Genomic DNA, 17,081 nt, shown 5'->3' on the forward strand with positions numbered 1-17,081 from the left:
CCATATGGAGGTAAATGGTCTGCTGGTAAGCTTGAAAAGGAACGGCGTGATACCACCTCGAAGCCTTCGTTTTAAAGGTGAAATTCAGCCATACATACTTCTGGCTACATAATTTGCGATCTCCAAAAATTTATATTGAGTTACATTTTCAGAATGAGTCTATGCTGTTTATTTGTATTAATATCATTCATTCATTCATTTTCTTTTTGGCTTAGTCCCTTTATTAATCTGGGGTAGCCAAAGCGAAATGAACCACCAACTTATCCACCACATGTTTTACACAGCGGATGCCCTTCCAGCTGCAACCCATCTCTGGGAAACATCCACACACACTCATTCACACTTGTACACCACGGAAAATTTAGCCCACTTAATTCACCTGTACCGCATGTCTTTGGACTGTGGGGGAAACCGGAGCACCCGGAGGAAATCCACGTGAACGCAGGGAGAACATGCAAACTACACAGAAACGCCAACTGACCAGCCGAGGCTCGAACCAGCGACCTTCTTGCTGTGAGGCGACAGCACTACCTACTGCGCCACTGCGTCACCTGTATTAGTATCCTATATTTACAATTATAATGTGGTTGTTCGTTTTGTTTTGTTTTTGCTTCTCACTTTTGTAAAGTGCATACCTTATCATAAGTCAATAAATGTATGTATGTATTTATGTAAAATAAAGTCAAAACAGAGGAGCTCTCATATTTAAAACCAACTTTTCTGTCAAAACTGCGCGAATGATGTATTTAAATGTGTTTACAAATCAAATTATAAAAGTGTTTGTCATCAATTGTATAAACGTAACCTCTCAAAAAACCTGTTCATAGTCCCCATCAACAAAGAAGTTCAACAGTGATGCAAGCAGTTCTCATGCACGTGATGGTGGAGCATGTCTGATGACTTTTCGAGAGAATAAACGTTGGCTTTTCTCTCCGATCCTCTCCATTCATCCCGTGTTTTCTTTGGACCCAAATCCCTGTCTTAAAGTCCGGCTGTCATGGTGATAGATGGGGATTCTTCCCCTTTCTGTCCTTTTGTTCGCCAGCCCAAACTCTCAGCAGTTTCTCTTTGCAACAAAACCTTCAAATGACTCTGAGTGAATGTGATTAGCTTGAAGGACCTCAGACAAATTGAGTGGACAAAAACACTGGTCATTGTCCTGCCATTTGCTCCCATTGTTCCCATTCTCCGCAGTGAAGGCCTTCAGAACATTAGCCACACAGTGTGACCATCCTTCACTCTCACTGGAGCTGTCCTTTTATCTCCTTTCACATTCACTGGATTCATTACGGCCTACAAAGGACAGCCAACAAAACAGCTTGTGATGTCAGCTGGATTCGGGGTTCCTCATGGGAGGCCTGTGTGCTCGACGCTGCAGCGCTTGAAAAGACCCAAGACCCCTGTAATGGCGGGCCAAAACACGTCAAGCGCTGGGTGGCCGATACTGCATGTCATCTTGAAGGACTTTGCATGTTCTTGACACTTTGAGAGAATTAATTTCAATGATCTAACTGTAGACCATTTCAGTTTGGTCATCTCATTGGCCCATGAACATTTCCTGCTTGTTGTCGAACTATTTCATACCTGTAACAAGAAGCAATTCAATCATAACTTCATGTTGAAACAGCTGTCATAACATTATTTTTCAATATGTGGCTCTTTTTGGATTTTTGGAAGCTATAGAAATTAAAAATGTAAAACAGGAAAGAGCATTGTTTTTGCTTACATCCCTCACAATGGTCTTTGCTTCCATGCAAAGTTATGAATTTAGCTAGTAATATTAATAGTTTGTGAATCAATTAATTTAGAGAACAACTATTACATCTTAGAGGATTTTGCACACAGTGTTGCCAGCTTAGCAATTTTGTTGCTAGATTTAGCAACTTTTCATACAACCCTAGCAACTTTTTTTTCAAAAAGCAGCTACTGTAGCAGGGCGAGGCAGTGGCGCAGTAGGTAGTGCTGTCGCCTCACAGCAAGAAGGTCGCTGGATCGAACCTCGGCTCAGTTGGCGTTTCTGTGTGGAGTTTGCATATTCTCCCTGCCTACGCGTGGGTTTCCTCCGGGTGCTCCGGTTTCCCCCACAGTCCAAAGACATGCGGTACAGGTGATTTGGGTAGGCTAAATTGTCCGTAGTGTGTGGATGTTTCCCAGAGATGGGTTGCGGCTGGAAGGGCATCAGCTGCGTAAAAACTTGCTGGATAAGTTGGCGGTTCATTCCGCTGTGGCGACCCCGGATTAATAAAGGGACTAAGCCGACAAGAAAATAAATGAATGAGCTACTGTAGCAACAAATTTAGCAATATTTAACATTCACTTGGCTACCTTTAGCAAGTTTTAAAAGGTGACTCAAAAGAGCAGTGGCTGCAGGCTTTACTCAGTAGAGTAAATTGCTAGCTCAGATTGTTTTTCATAACTGTTAATTTACTGATGTTTGTTAATATGTAAAATTGTTGGCAATTTAAGAAGCAATAAATTCTAATAGTAATTCTTATATAATAGTATAATATAATCTAATATAATAGTAGTTCTAATATAATTGTTGTCACTTTCACAAATGTGTTAAAAAGAGTACACAAGCTGTGATTGTTTAAAAGGATGTAACTGTTCATTATCAGTGTGATATTTAAAAATAAATAAAAAATCTTATCAAAAAGTTTTTGTATTTTACAAATAGTCAATTCTGTTTTTCATACAAATCTAAGTGGACATATTTCAAATAATGCTTTTGCTGAGATGCCCAGTCAATATGAGAAAACATGAATTATTTTGTATGCTACATAAAGATGTGGTTTTGAGTTGCGATTACGCAAAGACATCATCACGCAAAGTAATATGTTAATAAGAACCTATTTATTGTGCATCTGGATGTAATGTTTTAATATAATATGAAACACTGCGCCTCAGAGAGTAGAGACATGACGGCCTTACGCTTATCGGATATTACACGATGATGTCACTGATATGCAAATTATTGTGTGACGTAATCTGGCAACATTTAGCTACTTTTCGGGCAGGCTTTAGCTACTTTTCATTGGAAATAGTTTGCAACAATGTTTGCACATTCTTGACTAGGCATGGGCTGGTTTAAGTTTCTGATGGTATGATAAATTTGGATAAAAAAAAAAATCACGGTTTCTTGGTATTGTGATTACTGCTCTAAAATATGTTCTTTTTAAATGTCTGGGTAAAAAACTAAGGGTGTTTTTACACCTGCTTTATTTAGTTCGGTGGAATTGCACTAGAGTTCGTTTTCCCTCTTGGTGCGGTTCGTTTGGGCAGGTATGAATGTAGCAATCATACTCAAGTGCGCACCAAAAGCTGATCAAAAAATCTACTGAGACCTCCTTGAAGAGGTGTTCTTGGTACTCTTTTAAACACACCCTGGATTGGTTGGTTTGTGGTGAGAACATGATCAGAACTGAAACAGACCAACCGCAAAAAGTACTGCGATTTTTTTTTTTTAAACTAATCCAGCTGCCGTAGTCCAGTGCACTGTCCCATCATATGGGGTGTGGTGAAGGAAAAATATTTGTTGACAGCGCTTTACCTGCAATTTTAAACAGAGAGAGAGGGAAAAACATTACTTGATGGATTGTTGGTAATATTTTCGGAAGATGACCATGACACAGTTTAGCTAAATTAATTCACGCCTCCTCCTGAAGTGACTTGCCATGCAATGAATTAAAACGTTGTTTTCCAGCCTCAGCCACGCTTCATTGTCGAAATGTATCATCTGTCTAAAGATATGTATTGAAACTATATAGTATACTATGACCAGGGATACAATCAGGCAGCGCAGTCGCCCCTCCATTGTAAAAAGCGACATTTTGTGTCTTCTGGTTTGTTTATTTGCGGGAGTTTTATTGGCATTTTCCCACACGTAATCTCTGATCAATTGAAAAGCAGTTTAGTTTAAAATGAGCTTGTGAAAAATTATGATATAGATTATGCATGACATCTTTAAGGACACTGCATGTTCTTGACATTTTAATTGAATTGATCTAACCCCAGCAGGCACAGGAGGTCAACATGATGTTACATTTTGTTTGGAAATGAAAATCGAGTTGACATCAGAACTCAACATCAGGCTGACTTCAATGTCCAACGTCTAACCTAAAATCAACCAAATATCAACATCTAATGATGTTACAGCTTGACGTTGTGTTGACGTTACCACTGTGACGTCTAGACGTTGGATTTTGGTTGCTAGACCTGACAAATAAATGTCAGTATTTGACGTCAATATGATGTTGGTTTAAGATGTCGGATCGACGTTGGATTTTGGTCACTTTCCAAACACAAGCTAAAATTAACAAGATATCAACATCATGCAGTGTTTCCTCAAGAATTTTTTCCAGCTGTGGCAGCAGGCTTTTTTACACAAATCTACCAGCTACCTGTGGCGTTATTTCAATGACAAAAGTCCTGAGCGCAGTATTAGAATTCGAGATCGCATTTATGTAATAGCCTACGAGCATGCGAATATCTTTGCTTGCACGCCGATTTCCTCTGCTCCTGCACAAACCTTCTTGCATATCCCCTCAAATATAAGCTGCTTCAAGAGTGCGCAGATCTTCTTGTGCGCTCTCAAATAAACACTGCTGAAGTGCGATTTAGTGCATTTATGTAGCGAGTATGTCTCAAACATTTATTAAATTTGCTAGGAATATTTATGAATGTCTCTAACAGACCTACAAAGTAGCATTAATGAGTCCTGAAGTAAAGTAAAACCGATATACGTTGTGTTTGCTGGCCTCACGCATCACACACATGTCAGTCAGTCAGCACGTCACCTTAAAGGGTTAAACATATGACGCACAGCACTACTACGGTTACAGAAAAGTTTGCGCTGTTATAATTCACTTACCCTTTAATACGTTTTGCTGCGATTATCCCCTGCTACAGGGCCGGAGTGGGACTCCTTTTCAGCCCTGGAGTTTCAAGCCTCAGACCGGCCCACCTCAGTTACCGACTGACTATATTAAAATAAGGTCTTTTCTAATTACACTATCACGTCTTTTTTTGAAAAAAACAGCTGCTTTAGAACTTCAAATATTCAACAACCTTAACAGTATTATATGTCTTAACAATAAAAATGAAAAAAAAAATTACTCAGACGAGGATCAAACCCAGGTCAGTAGCGTTGTAACCTAACGTGCTAACCACTGGACTACAACAGCTGTACAGTGAAAGGTGACTAATCTGACTTATATCATCATTAACCTGCAGGCTGCATCTTGCCCATAGATAAAAAGAGCAGAGCTGCGGTAAAATAATGAATAAGAAGACTGTGGTCAAGTAAATAAATAAATTAATTTAAAAAGTGTGACCGCTGAGAGCAACAGATTCTGGAGCCAAAAAATCGTCCGGCCCACCGGGAATTCTCCCGGTCCTCCCGATTAGCCAATCCGGGCCTGCCCTGCTATTAAAAAAATAAAATGTTTTGAATGAGAAGCTGTAATGTAGCTGTGGCTGGATGAATTTTGGCATGGTGCCTCGCCTTGGAAGAATGAATGCAGCGGAAACCATGTCATCATTGGACGTCAAAATAACGTTGTCCTTAGACACTTTTCTAGACATACAATTTTGGTCATCTGACATCACAGCCTATATCTAACCTAATATTAACGTTCTATGATGTTGTGTGCCTGCTGGGACTATAGAAAAGCCTTGTTGTGAATTTAAATAATAGTTTGAGGATCTTGCATTGTGTCTGTCTTGTGTGTTCAAGAGCATAAAATTGTCATTTCATGGGAAACTGGTTCAAATTGTTATTAATAGACATGGACGTTTCAGCAAACCATAATGAATGAGTTACACTTCTGTGGGCGTATTGCTAAAAAGTTTCCTATCTTAGGGCTTAACTTAAAATATGCGTTAAATTTGGATTTTTGTTGCCAATTTGTATTCCAAAAGCAAATCTTTTTTGATTTCTGATTCTTGTCTTACAAAATCATAGTTGGGAGATCGTAAATTGTGTCATAAAGTTCAACAATCCTGTCAATTGTCAGGTCTGCTACCAAGCAACCAACGCTGTAACAGCTGCTAATAAATTAGACTAAACAAAATGAATAAAACCGCAAGCTATTAGACACTTAAAGGCACTCTAACAGGTCTCTATTATTTGTACAGTGTGGTCTCTTTAATGCTGGTTGCAGTTCCTGTGCAAACAGTAAAATGTTGTGCAGTATGCAATTACTGTGTGTTTTGTTATTGAACATATTTTCGGGGTCCTCCCAAGAGTCTTAATACCACTAAACATCTTCGTTCTTCATTTTCAGTTCTCAATAAATGTAAACCATTATTGGACAGTGAGGAACAGGCGAATGTTTGGTACAGGCAGCAATGAATCAAAACGATAGCACAAGGCAAAGGGGCAAAACACGGTGAGGCAAGGCAATGGAAAACGCATCATGTCACAAAACAGTTAACAAGACTCAGCCCTGATGTGAGTGTCTGTGCTGTATAAATAGTCCTAGTAATCAGTCCTTGAGCAGCTCCCAGCAGTGTTTGTGTGTGTGTAATCAACGGGACGCCGGAACAGGTGTGTGTACAAAGTGTATGATGGGACTTGTAGTTTGTTAAGTGACAGAATTGTAGTCCAGGTGATCTTTCTGTAATAATCTTTGCCTAAGAATTTTAAAGACAAACTTTGGCTCAAGTATTTCAGAATGATTGAAACAACAAGATGATGATCGAAGGGACTGGTCTGTTAGGTAGTCCATCTATCCAATCACTTGGTCTATTGAGGAGAAATCCTATTTCTGTTGTATATTAATGAATTTTATACAAGATATTATAGGTAATCCTTGCCTTTTTATGGTGTAAATATAAATCAATTGTGTCTGTTTTTATACACCATTTATAAAAAGGATGCATTGTTATTTTAGACTTTTTGTTATTAAAACTGAACCCATACCATCTAATTATTTGTCCATGTGGTTACATATAGGTGATGAAAAGAAGAGCACTCAGAACAGAACCCTGGGGTGCACCAGAACTGAGAGATAATGTGGAAGATTTATGCAGCTACATACAACCAACTGTTGTCTATCGTATTGTACCATAAATTCCAATTGCTGAAAGTCATGAGAAAAGTGTCTCATGACTAACTGTGTCAAATGCAAAGCCAAGATCCAGCAGGAGTAAAGTGCTAAGAGCACTAGAATCTGAGCCCACATTAAGACCATTATTCAGAAATATTTCTATACTATAGAGGTTCATAGAGATTTTGTGCTATTAAATGTGACTCAAAGGGATAGTTCAACCCAAAATTTAAATATACTCACAATTTGTTTACTCTCAAACTTTTATGATTTTCTGATGAGTAAAAAATATATTTAGAAAATGATAAGCTTTACCATCTAACAAAACAAAATACTATGGATGGCAATATTTACCAGTTTCCAACATTCCTCCAAATATCATCTCTTGTGTTCATCATAATAAACAAACTCAAACAGGTTAGAAGTAAGGGGAGGGTGAGCAAATGGTGACATCATTTTGGTGTTTCTATAAGCTCGACTTGCTTTTTCCATCCACTCCTTTTATGCAGTATAACAAAATACAGTTTAATATATGGATTGAAACATAATTTTACGCGTGGGATGACTCTGGATTGTTTTATGAAATTGAAAATTTCATTTTAGTTGCCGAAATTTTATTACATTTAATGTAGATGTAATTTGCACTGTAACTAAACTGTAATAAAAATCAATTCAAATTAAATAAAACAAATTATCGCAGTATTTTTTACAATTAAATAAAATGTAAAAATGTCATGTTTGATACTAGCTGGGTTTCCATCAACCTGCGTTAAAGCCAGCCTGATCTCACGCAACTATTTTATGTTTTGTCAGTTTAGTGGCTAATTCAAACTAATTCTTACGAATTTATTCATACATAAATGTACAATTTTAAAAGGAAGCTTGGCACCAAACCCTGCCCTTAAACCCAACCATCGTTGGGGGATGAGCAAATTATACTAAATTGTACGAATGAGATTGTACAAATTAGCCACTAAATCAAAAAGTTACGAATTGTTGTGAGATTGTGTTGGTTAAAACAGATTTTGAAGTATGAGAATAATGGAAATGGCAATTATCTAACAGAAATCTCTTTGTGGTTTTGGGCGTGTGTGAAAAATTGTTAATGCAAATAATGGGAGATGGAAAGGTATTTGCCGAATAAACTCTAAAATAGCCAACATTACACCACATAGAACTAATCAGCCATCTCCTTAATGCTTGCCCTCTTTTACGGTTGGTTGCTAGGTTACCAATACTACAGACAACCACTCTAAAAACTTGATTTTGAATATTGGAAATGCATCTAATTTGTATTTTGAGTTGCTTTTTTCTTCTTTAATTTGAAAATATTCATTACATGTTTCAATAACCTCGACTTGCTTTTTTCGTCCACTCTTTTTATGCAGCATACCAAAATACATTGTGGATTGAAACTATTTTATGACTCAATAGTTTTAAGGAATTGAAAATTACATTTCAGTTGCCGCAGAATAGATTGAATTTTAATACAAATTAGATGTAATTTGCACTGTTACTAAACTGTAAAAAAGCAATTAAAAGTAAATGAAACATTATCGGAGCATATTCTACAATTAAATTAAATGTAAAAATGTCATGCTCGATACTAGCTGGGTTTCCATCAACCTGCATTAAAGCCAGCCTGATCTCACGAGGAAACGTAACTATTTTACGTTTTGTCAGTTTAGTGGCTAATTCGTACAAATTCATACGAGTGCATTCATACAAAAATGTACAATTTTAAAAAGTATGTGGCACCAAAAACTACCCCTAAACCCAACCATCATTGTAGATGAGCAAATCGTTCTAAATTGTACGAATGAGATTGTACAAATTTATACGAATTAGCCACTAAATCAAAAAGTTATGAATTGTCATGAGATTGTGTTGGTTAAAACAGATTTTGAAGTATGAGAATAATGAATATGCCAAGTATCTAATAAAAATCTATTTGTTTGCAAACTGTTTTATGCTGTCTCAAAGTGGTTTTGGGCATGTGTAAAAAATTGTTAATGCAAATAATGGGAGATGGAAGGTATTTGCAGAATAAAACAGCAAACATTACACCACACAGAACTAATCAGCCATCTCCTTAATGCTTGCCTTGTTTACGGTTGGTTGCTAGTTTATCAATACAGATAGCCACTCTAAAAACTGGATTTTGAATATTGGAAATGCATCTAGTTTGCATTTTAATTTGTTGTAAAAAGTGCATTCATACAAAAATGTACAATTTTAAAAAGGAGGCGTGGCACCAAACCCCGCCTCTAAACCCAACCATCATTGAGGATGAGCAAATTGTACTAAATTTGAGACTACCAAAAGAGATTGTACACATTCATAGTATAATAGCCACTAAATTGAACAGTTACAAATGTCCATGAGATTGTGTTGGTTAAAGTATATTTTAAAGTAAGAAAATCATGGAAATGGCAATTATCTAATCAAAATCTGTTTATTGGCAAAACAAATTTATGCTGGCTCGAGGTGGTTTTGGATGTGTGTGAAAAATTGTTAATGCGAGTAATAGGAGATGAACAGGCATGAACTCTAAAATAGCTACACCACACTGAACTAATCAGGCATCTCCATTATCCTTCCCTTGTTTACTGTTAGTTCCTAGGTTACCAATAATACAGACAGCCACTCTAAAAATGTAATATTGGTTATTAGAAATCTAATTCGTATTTTAATTAGCTTTTTCTTTTTATATTCACTTCATGGGATGTCAGAAAGCTACTCAAGTTTTCTGTGAGCAGTTTCTTTTGAAATGGCTTTTAAAAATGGTTTGCAAAAATTTACTGGGTTTTTCCAATTCTTATTCACAACCTCATGTGCGCTTCCTACGATTCTTTAGGCATTGTAAATATACAGTTCATCAATATTGTGACAATTCTGCTCTCTTCAGGGGAGTTAAATGTCTTCAGCATTGTTAAACAGCTGATCCTTTCAGCACCACACACAAATGTTTAAAGCACTTAAAGCTTTTGGTGGTTTTGTCAAAGCGCAGAGGAGATAAAGTACCGAAGGCAGAGCAAAGCTTGGACGTACAATGGCCCTTCTTCTAGCTGCAAAATTAAAGGATTTCTTCTTTTAACGCATTGTTCTTTTCTTCCGCTCTCTCCAAAGGCCCTTCTTTTGCTTTCTGCTAAATAAGCTTCTCTTTGAGAGATAACCGGGGGCACTCATGCGATTCCAAGATGCGTTCCGAGATGTTTTCAGGAGAATAAAGGGAGGCTAAACACAGAGCCGGTTTTAGGACTCATTTGTTCCTTTAATTACTCCGGAGCATATTGTTCTGGTGTGGTCCTGACTCATGACTGACACCTCCTAGTTCTCAGGGTGTGAAGCTCCATATCAACAATCACAAAAAGGATCTTATCACTTCCTGTTGATCAACAGATTGGTTTAACTCTGAATTAATACATTCATTTTTGCGCTCTTAAAAATAACAGTTCTCTAGTGACGCTGATGGCTTGATGAAGAACTTTAACATCCATGAAAACTTTGAAATTACTCAAAAGAGTTTTGCATAATTGGAAAACCGTTTTTCAGATTGTGAATATGAAAAAAAATTCTCTAAAAGTGACTTTTTTTTGTGAAAACTTGCTTTTAGAGCATTTGTTTTAAGAATATGTATAAAAAATAGCAACACTACCGGACAAAAGTCTTGTCGCCTATCCAAGTTTTAGGAACAACAAATAATAACTTGACTTCTAGTTGATCATTTGGTATCAGAAGTGGCTTATATGAAAGGCAAAGGCCTCTAGATTACACTTATTTTACTAAAATAAAATATGATCATGTCTTGATTTAATTATTTAATTAGGACAGTAACGTCTGACTTTGCTTAGACAAAAGTCTTAACAGAAATATTGTACAGTGTAGAATATAAAGTCATGGTGCAGTGGAAGAGAATAAATATTGTGTATGTATCCCATGACCTTGGAGGACTGCATCCGTACATCTCTGCATGACTCAAATAACATATTAATAAAGTCATCTGGAATGGCAAAGAAAGCATCCTGCAGGACTCCCAGAGTTCATCAGGATTCTTTGGATTCATCTTCAATGCCTCCTCCATTTTACCCCTGACATACTCAATAATGTTCATGTCTGGTGACTGGGCTGGCCAATCCTGGAGCACCTTGACCTTCTTTGCATTCAAGAACTGTGATGTAGTAGAGGCTGAAGTATGAGGAGGAGCGCTATCCTGCTGAAGAATTTGCCCTCTCCTGTGGTTTGTAATAAAATGGGCAGCACAAATGTCTTGACACCTCAGGCTGTTGATGTTGCCATCCACTCTGCAGATCTCTTGCATGCCCCTATACTGAATGTAACCCCAAACCATGATTTTTTTCTTCACCAAACTTGACTGATTATTGTCAGAATCTTGGGTCCATGCTGGTTCCAATAGGTCTTCTGCAGTATTTGTGATGATTGGGATGCAGTTCAACAGATGATTCATTTAACATAAATCAACCTTCTGCCACTTTTCCAAACGATCAACTAGAAGTCAAGTTATTATTTGTTGCTTAACAACTGAGATCAACGACAAGACTTTTGTCAGGTAGTGTATAGCATGTAAAAAATAGTATGCTTATTGCTCTTAAGTGGACAAAATATATCACAGGGTTAATGAAATTTATGCAAGCCTACATACACAATACACATTCTAAACAGAAGTGTTGTTTACTGTTGTCACATGATCTCATAATCATGCATTGTAATGCTGTCCATTTCTTACCATGGCAACCCTTTAGGGACTTTCTAGTCTTTGGAATAAGCACAATTATTCATTTATGCAAATTAATTATTTATGTTTGCTACTGTTTTGACTTGTAATCTGCTGGCCAAATACAATGAATGCATTTAATTAGTTTAATACCACTATTTTTTTATTAATTTTGAAATATTTATGCAATTTAAAGTACTGTTCTACTATGCTAATACTATAACATTACCATAATTTTGTTCTAAGACAATGTAATTTTTAAGAAGCACAATCAAATCAATCTGTTTTACTTTATTACAGCAACATATAAGTAGTTTATATAACTATATAGGTGTTTACGTATTTGCAGATAGTACACTAAGGGAAGATCAAAGTGATTATACGCGCATTCAAAGAAAGACATCGGAGAAACAAAAGAGAGATAGAATTTCCACCTGCTTGTCTTAATAATAAGCACTTTGTTTTTCTAGCTGCCATTTATTATTGAACAGAATGCATTATAATCACATAGTGACAGAGAAACACATCAGACCTGCGGTTGTGGATACAATGTTAAATAGGTGTGAAATGTAGTGGCAGCTGTCTCGTTGCTAAAACAAAAGTGGCAACTTTTATACCACTGAATACTTATTTATGTAGGTCAGAGACATTTTCAAAGACATTCATGCAACTGAAGTTTGATGTTTTCAATGTTGCTAACAATTATATTACAACACGTAAACGCATGAATGAGCTTAAAATATTTTTATATATTGTTTAAATGATTAGAAACTTTTTGATAACAGGTTTGAAGCGTAGGGGACATTCTACCAGAAACATACATTGGGCTGTATTTTGACGGTCCATGCGCAAAACGCAGGGCGCAAACGCTTTCAGGGTGTGTCAGAATCCACTTTTGCTAATTTAAGGATGGAAAAATCTGCTTTGCGCCGTGGTGCATGGTCTTAAAGTGTTGAGTTTATTTTCTTAATGAGTTATAGGTGTGTTTTGAGAATAACCCAATCAGAGTCTCATCTCCGATTACCTTTAAGAGCCAGCTGCGTCGCACCATAAGGGCATTTGCTATTTACATGATGTAAAGTAAGTGTAAGTGGAAACACTGAGTTTTACTCTAGAAAGAAAACAGTTAAACAGAGCATCTACTGCCTGAGAATGAGAGATAAGGCATCTCATAATCTAGTTTCACTTTCGCTCTCGTGGATAGGGAAACCTTTACGTACAGACATCCATTAGTCTATAAATTATTAATTTCGTTTGTTAAGTTTAAAGATTTGTTTCAAAACTGTTTCTAAATTCAGTTCTAATTTCCAGCAAACGAATAAATGAACAATAATAACGAAGTGTGGTCAAAAAAATCAGAGTTATATCCTAAAACACATGCTGTGCCCCATATGGTCTAAAACCTGACAGGTGGAGAAATCTAAGCTTGTTTTTAATTAAACAAATATAAATATGCATATAATAAATTATACTGCTAATAATAATAACATTATACAAAAGCAAATTGAATGAACTGAAAAAGCCTCTAGAGATGAAGAAGGCATGAAGGTAAGTGGGTTTTAAATTCATGTAGGCTAGAAAATATTAAGTTTTGTAATATTTAAATCCTTTATATCCTATATATATCCTTAATATTTTAAATATTTTTCATGTGTAAAGATATTTGCGTATTGCTCTACATCTTGTGTGTATTAAACTGTGTAAGCCAGACGCACTCTGCGCCAGACAATAGACCGGCTTTGTTCTGGTCTAAAGAACAGACTATTATAGATTCTCAAAATAGCAACGTGCCAGCAACACGTCAAAACACACCATCTTTTTTAGACCAGAACGCCTATGGGCGCACGTATGAGCGCAAATGCATTTGCTATTTAAACAGCGTGGCCCAACACCTCAAAACGACTTTTGCGCCGAGCTGAAAGTAGCAAATAACAATTGCGTTGCGCCTTGCGCCACATTGCACCGGGTGTATGATAGGGCCCATAATCTGTCCCTGAAATAAAAACATAAATACAGTAAATAAAAAGTATTTCATCCCAAAAATGTCTTAAATGGCCTGATGGATGATTTCTGTAAGCTGTAAAGGAATGTTATTCATGTGGTTTTCAGATTTTGTTTTCTTTATGAAAAACATTTTACAAATGTACAAACCCTGTCATTGTCCTTGTGCTCAGCCCAATTGAATTTACAGCTTTAACAGTTTTGTTATAAAAAACTGTTAGTTAGAGAGAAAAAAAAATGCATGTTTCAGATTTATTTATTTTATTGAACAGGGACAATGCTCATTAATCAATAGTAAAACTGTAAATAAGCCAGTTAGCTACAAGGGCTAATTTTCATCTGTTGCCCCCTGCCAGATTTTAAAAGGCAACCTGAAATCAAAAAACACGTTATCACACATCCAATAACTGTAAAGTTACATACAGCAAAAAGATAAAAACATATAATAAGACATTAATAAACAGTTAGAGAAAAGAATTACAGATAATTGCAAACTTGATTTGCTTTTAGCCATTTCTTTAAGTGAAGTTTATTTATAAACAAATTTTGAGAGGATCACATGCTTATGATTGTTCACAGCTGTTCCAACTTTAGCTAATGACTAATTATCCTATCAGACGATGCTTAACTCACTATAAATAACCAGACTTTTCTCATCTCAATATCTTCGTCTTTAAGAAAGTTGGTTCGAGCCTCAGCTTGATCAGTTGACATTTCTTTGTGGAGTTTGCATGTTCTCCCTGTGTTGCTGTGGGTTTCCTCCGGGTGCTCTGGTTTCCCCCACAAGTCAAAAGACATGCGCTATAAATTGGGTAGGCTAAAATTGTCCGTAGTGTAAGTGTGTGAATGGAAGTGTTCCCCAGTGATGAGCTACAACTAGAAGGGCATCCGCTGCGTAAAACATATGCTGGATACATTAAACAAATAAAAATGAACATCTTGTACACTATTAAAAAATATCGGTAAATAAACTGTTATCTGTATTTTGTGATTTATAGTTTTATTTTTTGTTATTTATGCTTTTATGAGACCTTTATCTTACTTCATGGCAAATTTTAACCTTAAAATGTTGGAAAAAGTGACTTTTATGAACATTTTTAATAGTTTAAAGTGATATATTGTCTGGGTTGGTGTTGTATATTATGCTGCAAAAACCTTGTTGTTATAAACTGCCAGTATATTTTCTATTTATTTATAGCCTATATTATTTCTTATACATGTTATTTCAGACTACTAAAATGCCAACAAGGGCGAAAAAGTGAAATAGGTAGTGCTGTTGCCTCACAGCAAGAAGGTCGCAAAAACGTGCTGGAGAAGTTGGCGGTTCATTCCACTGTGGCGACCCCAGATTAATAAAGGGACTAAGCCGACAAGAAAATGAATGAATGAATTTGTCAATAAAAGTCTCTTTGTTAAATTGTAGAGTTGAATTTTCAACATCAAAAGTCGACAGAGCAGAGATCAACATCTCATAATGCAATTAACAGCATGAATAAACGGAAAACACAAAATAGGGGAACTGTTAATTAACAGATATTTTTTACAATGTTGCTGAAAATGAGTTCCAAAATGCAAAAAAAAAAAAAAAAAAGCATTTTTGGGTCCCGTCTAAACATTAAATTAGAGAATCCTATTTTTGAACGTGGTCATTCTTCCATCAGAAATGCATACATTTCTGATAGATAATCTAGTTGAGCAAATGCTCAAAGAATTGCATTTTTAAAATTGGCTATAATAGCTTTGATCTGTATAACATTTGTTTCATATTATTAGCCTATATTGTTTGGAACTGGAAACTGAAGCTTAATAATTGTAAACTTGTCTATTTCTAATGACATGTAATTATTTGACTGTACATTAAACTAATTACCAGAAAAACGTCTTCAAACTACAAACCTGTCCCAACGGTGTAGTCCATTGTGTATTTAAATTTCACAAGACCCACCCTCAGTGCTGTCATAAATCTCGTGCAGAAGTGACACGCCCACTTGATTCAAAACTCGAGCGCAGGCGGCACAAATCCGAGCAGTGATGAGCATTTAAAGCCAGGTCACTTCACAAACTCTGAAGCACTCCGCGCGTGCATGGATGACAACTCCAGCTATCGGGACTGCGTTAAGAGACCACTGTCTGATGGCATTTTAGTAAGACATTTACAGTGAAACTTATTTTTAGACGCAGGCTCAGATTTGGATGCCATGTTACAAAGGTAACAGGGCCAGGTCTGACTGAGCAGGGCGTCAAAGGAACTGTTGGACTGAACTGAAAAAGGAGCACCAAAGTATCAAGAAATGGCAAAGCCCATGGATCATGTTAAGCGCCCCATGAACGCTTTTATGGTGTGGTCGAGAGTTCAGAGGCGGAAGATGGCTCTGGACAACCCGAAGATGCACAACTCGGAGATCAGCAAGCGCCTCGGAGGCGAATGGAAACTCCTGTCAGACTCTGAGAAAAGACCTTTCATTGACGAGGCCAAACGACTCCGAGCCGTCCACATGAAGGAGCACCCGGATTACAAATACAGACCGCGGCGAAAGCCCAAAAACTTGATCAAAAAAGACAGGTATCATTTTAATGTCACGTATAATCTGGGTGAGGGGGACCCGCTGAAGAGCGCGCGCCTGTCCGGGGACGCGCTCTCGGACTCTTTGAGCGCGGAGAAAACGTCTGTCGCCGCCGCTGCTACTCGGGTGTTTTTCAGCCACCATCTGTCCGCAAACCCCTATCCTTTTCTCGACCTGAACTCTAAAATATCGGAATTACCTCCTGCACCTTTCCCGCATTATTCCGTGCTCGGGTATCCCAGCGGACTCCCCGCGTTTCCCGGGATGGGGGTTCTGGCCGGTGCGCCCCACGCTCACCCGTCTGCGGGGAGTCCAGGTCACATGCTGCCCTATAACTGCCTGGGCTGGCCGGGCTCTGGACCTGCCGTTCCCTCATCTTATGTACTTTTACCAGGAATGACCAAAGCTCAGCATGAACCTTACCTGGCATATGCTGCAACGATATGAGTGGAGTTTAAAGGGCCACGCTGTTCATGTGGTACAAGGTCACGTGCACTTGTTTGAAGTTTTGCATTTGTCAAAAAGAAATAAATGTGTAAAATATTTGTGGAAAGCGTTTCAATCTTTAATGTCTTTTGCATTGTATTCGATTATATGGGCATTTTGGTGGCTCTTGTTTACATGCTAACCAATTAATTTACAGTATTTAATATTGGACGACATATTATGTATACCAGGGGTGGCCAACCCTGTTCCTGGAGATCTACCTTCCTGCTGATTTCAGTTACAACC

At 37.3% G+C, this 17,081-nt stretch overlaps 2 protein-coding genes across 2 annotated transcripts in view; both read left to right on the forward strand.

Annotated features, from left to right (window-relative positions):
- The window catches only part of drc2 (dynein regulatory complex subunit 2), a 33,788-nt gene that overhangs the window by 3,444 nt on the left and 13,263 nt on the right, over positions 1–17,081 (forward strand). The gene's annotated exons all lie outside the window — the stretch shown is intronic.
- Positions 15,832–16,902, forward strand: sox21a (SRY-box transcription factor 21a). The gene is given in 1 exon segment (NM_131286.1): positions 15,832–16,902. A coding segment is annotated over 1 exon segment (720 nt). The 5' UTR covers positions 15,832–16,076; the 3' UTR covers positions 16,797–16,902.

This window comes from Danio rerio, chromosome 6, assembly GCF_052040795.2.
Source record: "Danio rerio strain M-AB ecotype USA chromosome 6, GRCz13ab, whole genome shotgun sequence".
Classification (NCBI taxonomy): Eukaryota; Metazoa; Chordata; class Actinopteri; order Cypriniformes; family Danionidae; genus Danio; species Danio rerio.